This window comes from Sardina pilchardus, chromosome 3, assembly GCF_963854185.1.
Source record: "Sardina pilchardus chromosome 3, fSarPil1.1, whole genome shotgun sequence".
Lineage (NCBI taxonomy): Eukaryota > Metazoa > Chordata > Actinopteri > Clupeiformes > Clupeidae > Sardina > Sardina pilchardus.
In genome coordinates, this window is record NC_084996.1 from 3372791 (window position 1) to 3381425 (window position 8635).

The 8635-nt window shown below is 44.7% G+C and overlaps 1 protein-coding gene across 1 annotated transcript; it reads left to right on the forward strand.

The window, feature by feature from the left end:
• Nucleotides 1-1154: 1154 nt before the first annotated feature.
• gng13b (guanine nucleotide binding protein (G protein), gamma 13b) lies at nt 1155-6986 on the forward strand. Its single transcript, XM_062531349.1, has 3 exons — nt 1155-1493; nt 3238-3382; nt 5210-6986. Exons 2-3 carry the CDS (start codon nt 3285-3287, stop codon nt 5313-5315), a joined length of 204 nt encoding a protein of 67 aa, XP_062387333.1. The 5' UTR covers nt 1155-1493; nt 3238-3284; the 3' UTR covers nt 5316-6986.
• Nucleotides 6987-8635: the final 1649 nt, after the last annotated feature.

Here is an 8635-nt window from a genome sequence, read left to right on the forward strand (position 1 = left end):
TAATGGTCTGCACAAGGTGTGACATCAGATGAGACTGACATGAGTGGTGCCCAGCTTTGAGTGAGATGGACAAGTGACAGATATCGTTATCAGGAAATGGCAGAGGCGTGCTTCCATGAAAGGGTGTTCCAGGCATGTGTGTATGTGTGTGCGTGTGTGTGTGTGTGTGTGTGGGGGGGGGGTAGTTGACAGTCTTCAACTGTGTGAGTGTTTCTCTTTGTCTGTGTATGCCTCAGTGCTCAGTGTGGATTTAAAAACGGATGGATGGTCACAGATCTATAAATGTTTAAACAGTAAAATAGACATTTGCATGGATTTGCTCAGAAGTCAGAAGTAGGCAAATGGCAAATGGGGCTGCTGAAAAAAATCCACCTCTACCCCCTTCTAAAAACATACATACATACATACATACATACTGTCGGTATTCTGTCCGTACACTTCCTCTCCAAATGGTTTGTACAAATAGTGCTTTACAAGGTTCTTCCAGATAATATTTTCACACCAAGGTTTATACTTTAGCTGAAGTGTAAAATGCAGTGTGGCAGGCTATACCCATTGGCATAGGAAATTACACTGCAGTGCAACCTCATCATCATGTCACCATCCTGAAAATATAGAATTCGAACATACAGTATTGTCATGTTGTGATCTAGTCTACACTGAGTTGTTCATCTGCACATTGTGATTTGACATTTGTTGAGACAGACACGTTGGATTAGAAGTTAATGTATTCTCAAAATATGTTAAATGTAACAAAGAGTTGAATTGGGTTTCACAATATCATAAATGAATGTTCCATGATTCTAATGTGCAATCCGACTTGGGACCAGGAAACAAGGTCTTTCCTGACAAAAAAAGCGTAAGTTTGTCCTAAATAGACATGAAATTAAATGCAATTAAATGGAGGAAACACCCAAAGAAAGATTTATGGTTATGCCTATGAACACCAAACTATTTCTAGGGATAAATAAACGCCACAGCCTATTTTGCTAGAAAGGGAATCCGTTTTGAATCATACATCACTCGCTAAAAACATGTGCATCTCCAAGTAGATCTGCTCTCCGCACCTATAGGCTGCTCGCACTCTATTTTAATTCGCGCACACACACATACTCACGGTCATAGGACCAGTAGCTGCGTAGCGCTCACTCGCTTTAAGGCTGTTATCACTGCCGTAGACACAACTTCCTCAGCATCCCTTACCGGCACTGCAGCTGTTAGCGGAGGTGGACTTCTCCATACAACTAGAGGGAAACCGATGTATACCTCCAAATCTGTTTCATAGACAACAGAAACCGGGAACTGCTGGACTTAAAGCGGTGCATTTTGCAATTTATTATATTTATACTGGACGCTCAACAGCAGAACCACTGACTCTGACGGCTAACTCTGAGATATTTTGACATTTCGATTAATCATCCGGACTAGTCCATTCCCAAAAGAAGCATCGAGCCATTTCCTTGCACCAAAGCTAGCGCTATAACATCAGTAAGGTAAGAAGGGAAATTATTTTTAACTGTAATTTCGTGTGTTAATCAAGGTTAGGCGTATATTGTGATCTCTCTTGTCATGAGAAATATGGTTACCTGCTGTTAAAAGACATAGCCTATACAGAGAGGCCCTCTGCAAAGTAGGCTGAAATGTTACTTAAAGCGCACCCAGCACCATTGTGCCTCGAAATGATATGTTACATAAAACTTCGATTCTTCTGCGTTCCTCCTCCTCTTCCCTTGCCTCGCCCGTCGTTTTTCTGAAATAGATGAGATTACTCGACTTCGAGTCTAATGACAGATGTTCTACCCTATATGCTCAACCATGGAAATGTTCGCATTTTCGCTCCTCATGGTGTCTGTCTTCCCATTTTTTTTCTTTTGTCAGTTTGGGAGGAAATGGCAGTCTGTGAACCAAAATAGGATATCATTGACGAGGCAAATCAGACATAACATCGATGAATTATGATAGGCTATCTGACACGACATCTCCAACATAAAACCCTAGATGATACCATCTAAATTACAAGGGTAATACGCATCTATACTGTAGAGAAATGAAATCATCTATATTTCAAATGTAGGCTATAGGTGCTTGAGCAAATATCTAAGACTCATGGCATATTCTTACGATGGTCAGAGTGGGAGCAAAGGCGAATGTTATCAGATGTAGTTGTGACCCAAATCAAGGAGCGACCTACATCAAGAGAACTTAGAAAGTTCGTCCACAGGCTCACCGTCTTGAAACATATCGCTCCACTGAAATCTATAGGCTACTCTAAATTGCGGTCTTTAAGGTTAATTGTGATTTCTCACTGGTCTATTATAACTTTTGATTAGAAAATACTTGGGACATATGCCCCAGGGAGCGGTTTATTCTGGGAAAACAAGAATTCAGGACATATATCCGGCTGTCCAGGGTTCCCGTGGCGAGCACAGGACATAATCACTTAAAACTGGGATATGAACTGGGATATGTTTGCCTTATGGCAAGGTCTTGCCTTTGTCAGTCCTGTGTACTAGATGCCACAGTAAGCCATTGGCTGAATTCTCACATCATTCCATTTGCTCACATTCTGATGTTCTTAGTGGCAAATCAAAGGCAGAGAAAAAACAAGATTATTTCTGGGAAATGCGCAATTCTTCCATTTTAAGACATATTAGTGAGTTAGGAGATGGGTTTTCTCTTGGAAATGCAACCATCATTCTGAGGTAATTAAAAAAAACATTAGAGTGTAAAAAAAGCTGAGTCTTCTCTGCACCTCGAGGGAATCATGTATCAGAAATCAGAGCTCCAGGAACAAGATGTATCAGTCTCTCTTTAAATCCGTTTGACTTTTCTGGATGTGATGAAGAGAGCCAGGGCAGGAACTGGCTACTTGCTTGCAGAGCCAAGCCACAGCTGGTGCCAAGCAGCCATGGACACTCATTTACCCTCTGATGTCTCTGTCTAGGTGGCCTTAAAAGGCTAATGGCATCAGAAATAAATGTCCCAATTGTCAGTTGAGCATTGTTGCCTATATCATGGGGATATTATCAGAGACTTCTGACTCGAGACATTCCTGTGTATGAAAATAGGTATTGAAATAGAAGAGAGAAAGATGTTCATTTTTAGTCCTCATTAGCTGTTCGTTCAGGAGTTGCTGTGAAATCCTTGCACTGAAAACAGGGGTCGGTTTGATTGCTGTGGTCTTGGGTCAAGATGTCCTCTCACACGAGACCACTTTTGTGTTGGTGTGCACTGCAGGGTTTCTTCTTCTAGGGTGACCGTCCTCACGTAAAGCCACCACCGCCATGGATGAGTTGGACCTTCCCCAGATGAAGAAGGAGGTGGAGAGTCTCAAGTACCAGCTGGCCTTCAAGAGAGAGAAGTCTTCCAAAACAGTTACTGAGTAAGAACCACTCACAGAATCAGGTCTCGTTCACAACAAACACACCAACCCAGCTTCACTGAGCATGTCATGCACATGTCATACCTCAGATAATAACCAGTGGTAATAACTTTGTACAAGATTTACCTTTAATAGAATTGTATAGTAATACCCACAGAGCTCCTCATCGCAAAGAGTTGTGAGTCGGTTAACTATGTTCAACCTGTAAAGGTCAGCATGATATTCTACACAGTGTATTATTTTTGTTATCATCAAATGTATCGAGGCTCAAATTGGCTGGGCCATAGAATGTCACCTCTCAATGTGGCAACTGTAATGACTGGGCAGTCATTGGGCAGTCATAGTGAAATAAATTACAACATTTTGCATGCATGAGTTTCAGCTAAGAATGTCACAGATTGACTCAAGATATAATCAGTGTCGACCAAAATAGATACACTACATCCATGCATTGCATCATGTTCTCATAAGCGAACCACATGATTTGCAGGACCACATAAATCCTAAATGTCACATGGGCTACCTGAAGTTATGCTGTCCTTCGAAAGCTAAATTAGCTGGCCGTGAATGATGAGGGGGCACTTCCCATTGTTTTCCTCTACATCTCACTGTGCCAGGAGGAAAGGTCTCCGAAGCCTCTCAGTCCCGAGCAGCAATTATCTCTGTAGTTGTTAGTTCTCCCGGTATGTCACAGGCTCTACAGTTATCTGGGCAAGCAGGGGCAAGGGAGATCCAGTGAATTTGCCCCGAGTTCGCTCTGTTCGTGTGGGACGGAAAACGACTCCCAGGTGTTTTCCGCTTCCCTATTAGGTGTGCCGCTCACTGTCACCACTGGCACCATGTCACACCACAGGAACATCTCATTTCCCCCCCCTGTCCCAGGGTAGTCGGCCTGAAATATGCATGAGGGTAATTTCTCCGTTATAAATGAGATTTCAGCGGGAGGAGGCACTGCTCATGTTGTGTGCGTGCAGTCGTTGGGTTGAAATGTCTCCCAATGCCTGCCAGTGCTGTTTAAGTCTGGCTTTAGAAACCTTCATAGTATTAGTAACATATCTAAAACTGTCAGGGTCGTACTAGGCAGAAAGTGGGAAGTTTCCTTCCCTGTGAACTAGGAATAGTCTTTCCCCTGAGTTCCCCCTGTTAATGAGGCCCGTGATGGATAGGCCATCTGTGAGGAGTAATTGGTGTTGTCCTGATCCGGAAATACCACCCCTCACGTGTGATTTAGATCTGAGGAGCCACGACATCCCACATATTGTTCCTGTGGGGTGTCTTCTTTGACTCCCCGGCGTCCTCAACGCGCTTTATGACTCCCCACCATCGCCGCCGTGCTCTGAGCCCATGAGTCACAACAGGCTCAGCTGGCGGCTGCTCTGCTGTGCAGACACCGTAGTCATGGCCACAGATGAAAGCCCAGCCCCCTTCTGAGCGTCAGAAGACATCAACGCCGTGGCGGGACTATTGTTTCTGATATTCATAAAAAGCAATTTATTTTATTGTGTGGTGCTGGTACTTTGCTGCCAGGCAAACACACAATGTATAGACAGTCACACACACACACACACACACACACACACACTAATGAACAGACACAAAGGGAGAGAGAGACTTGTGTTGATGACACTAATGTTCTATCTTCACAATAAGCTTACCCATATAGCAAATGAATAGCAAGGGATATGGTGCTGATCTGAAATTGATCTGGCCATGATCCGAGAGCGATATGGTCTTGCTCTGGAACTTCTCTGGCCCTGGTCCTGAAGCTTCCAAGCATCCAAGTTCAAACTTCTCTCTCTCTCTCCCTCCTTACCCCTCTCCCTGCAGCCTGGTGAAATGGATCGAGGACGGCGTGCCTGACGACCCCTTCCTGAACCCCGAGCTGATGAAGAACAACCCCTGGGTGGAAAAGGGCAAGTGTGTGATTCTCTAGAAGAGCCGGGGATGAGCAACGTCCGTCCTCTCCGCCTCGGGCCCACCGCGCCCTGCGCTGGACAGAGGCAGAACGCCGCGTTCTCTAACCCCACCCACCCCACCCACCCCACCTACCCACCTACCCCTGCCAGCCCCCTCCCTCCCTTCACTATGAATGTACAACAGACATCCCGATGAGGACCACTTGCTCATTTTACACTGACATGTTAGCACCGTTACAGTCACACTTGCAAGAATTTAAGGAAAAGAAAAAAAAGAAATTGCCATGCATAACTGTTATAATCATGAATATCTATATATCTTTATATGCCGTAAATGGATTTTATTCTCTAGCATATTGATTCCTTTTTGGTGTTGTCGCTGCTGCTTGCGCTTTTTTGATAACACGTTGAAGCGTATACTCACTGCCAGTAATGGCCTGATAGTCTGCTGGCTGCCTACAACAAGGAGAGGAGAGGAGGTGTGGAGGAGACACAAGGAGAGGAAAAAATGCTACAGCATCAAAAAAACAAAAAAAACCAACCCAGATCTGCTTTATTTAGAATCACTGAAGGCAGAGTCAGTCTTGTAACACCTCCTCTCTCTGTTACTGAGTAGCCTGAAATCATTCCAGTAGGCCCGATGCTCTTATGCCGCTTTGCCAGACCTCCGCACCCCCCCGACCCCCGACCCCCGACCCCCGACCCCCATATCTCTGAAGTATGATTCTCAAAGGTGGGGTGTCTGCACCTGCCTGTCTACACCCTGTATTGTGTGCCGACCCCCATAGGTAAAGATGTCCATGCAGCACCTGGACGACAGGTACAGTTTCAGCCATACTTCAATGGGATGCAAATGGCAAGGATGATAAGAGAAATTTACATTTTGCACGTTTTTTCAGTTTTTTTCCTCCTTGGAATTCAGTAGTACCGTCCCGCACAACTATTACATGCTAGCGGAAGAGCAGCAGCAAAAAAAACACACACAGCACACTCACTGAGGCACACTTTGTTTTGGTTTGGTTTTTCTTTCATTCAAAACATGTACAGACGTATGTTCTTAATTTATTGACTTATTTATGGTAATTTATTTATTTATGGGTTTACTACTACTACTGAATCTGTGGGTGCTGTTTGCTTGGGGAGTTGTGTTGGACTTGCTGTTTTTATGCCCGCACCCTTCCTCCATCATTATAGGAGAAAGAAAAAAAAAACACAAAACACCTTGCCAGTTCACCATCAAATACTGCCTTGTACACAACCTCCTTAAAACAAGAATGTATGTGTGTCGAAAAAAGGGTTGGCCGGCCATCTACCACCCAAAACTTTGACTTGTGCTCGTATGCATGTAGTTTAAAGACTGAGGCTTTGGGTCAGATTTCCAACAACACAATCTGTCTGCTGCCAAGGCACCGATGAAGAAAGGCAAGGATGTTGGTTTATTTGTTGTTTCTGATTTTGTTTTTCGTTGGCTTGTTGTTGATTTTGTTTTTCATTTGTTTTTATATTCAACATCTAGTAGGACGCTGTTTATCTATCTAGCATTGTACTAATTGTGGGAGTGCTTTGGGATATTATGCATTAAGATCAATTACTAGTTTAACGATGAAGCAATAAGCAATGACAATTTTTTTATTGAATGTTTTACAAAAACATTTATCCTATTGAATAAAGTAGAGGATTTTTAGACAGCTTGGATGTCATTTGTGTGTTTGTGTCCAGTGAGTGAGAGTAAGTGAAATAAAGAGTGGAATGGAAGATGAAAATCAGAGCATCATCCAAGTAAAAAGGGCCTGTTTCAGACACTCTAACGAGGGTCTGAATGATTAATGATTTTTGCACTGATTTGTCTGACCACAGACCGGCTAAATGCATTGGGATGGGTTTTCGGCACAGATGGGTGCATTATTAGAAGAGATTATATTTGAAGAGCCGAATAGAGAGTCATGTCACAGTTGTCCAACAAAAAGCCCCAAAAACAAAAAGAGACAAAATGGCATATTGACACATCTCAAAGAGGACAGTGCCTCTTGTTTTCTCTGCATGCAGCGCGGCCGATCTCGCGGGCGCTACACATCTCCGGGAGCAAAAATGGATTTAGTGTCCATGTCAGGAGTGATAAGCAAAGGAACACTCCACAGTCGCCATGACTACCCCGTGGTGCTGCTGAAACCACAAGAACACCGTGCCCAGGGGCTCCGAGAAGCCACAGATCCACCTGCCATCTTCTTCCTCGGCCTCCACCCCCACCCACATCCGCACCGGAGGAGCACAGGCAGAAAAACTCTGTCTCTCTCTCTCTCTCTCTCTCTCTCTCTCTCTCTCCTCTCTCTCTCTCTCCACTCAGGCCTGAATAATTCAAGAGTAGCGAGGAAGCAAGGCTTGGAGCAAAGATTTTTTTCTCCATCCTCACCAGCCTCACGCTTGCCATGCTCACGCCAAAGAAACATATGCCTTGAATTTATTTTGCTCTTTATTTTTATTTATTTATTTTTTGCTTTGTCCTTTTTTCCCTCTTTGCGGTCAGTTTGATGCTGCGCATCCACCCCACAATAGTGCCCAACCAACTCCAACCTCTTCCCCAGCCCCCAACCCCCCCAGCCACCATTAGTCTGCTACAACCTCCATCACTATCACTACCACCTCCCCTCCCCTCCCCCAAAGCTGAGGATGCCCACTGCCATCAGAAATGCCACTAATGCACGGGATAAAGGCTGAGTGTGCCGAATGCCATTCCATTCACTCTCGGATTAGAGCGGGTAATCCCGCTAGCCGTCGCCACCATGCCCGCCGTTGCCAGCATCACTGCCAGTGCCTGCTTGTCTGATCGCCCGCCCCTGCCCCACCCAACTCAAGTCAGCCAAGCCCAGCACATACTCATGATTGCTCTCTGCGCTGCTAGAAACCTGGAGCAGATGACTCTCTAATCTGCCCAAGGTAATCCACTCTCTCCCCCCCATCCTCATTTATCTCCAGCCTCTCCCATTTTAATACTCCATTTATACATTTATGCACAAGATCAGCTGTTGACGTTGTACCCGTGTCAGACGTGCGTATATGGTCTGAAGTGACATGGGTCTGACACAATAAAAAAATCAAATCCTCCTACATGTCAGAGCTTATGGCCCCTTTAAACCCTGTCTAACACCCCCTTCATACGCGAGTTTGATCACATCTCCCATCTTTGTTTAACAGCACACAGATCCATACACCGATGAAAATACTTTTCTGTGTAGGTGGGAGGCAGCAACATGACTGTAAACTGGGCCAAAAAGAGTGTGCTGGCCTCAGATACTCTAAAACTTAGAGTGGCGTTGGAGAGAGAGAGAAGAGCTGTGAG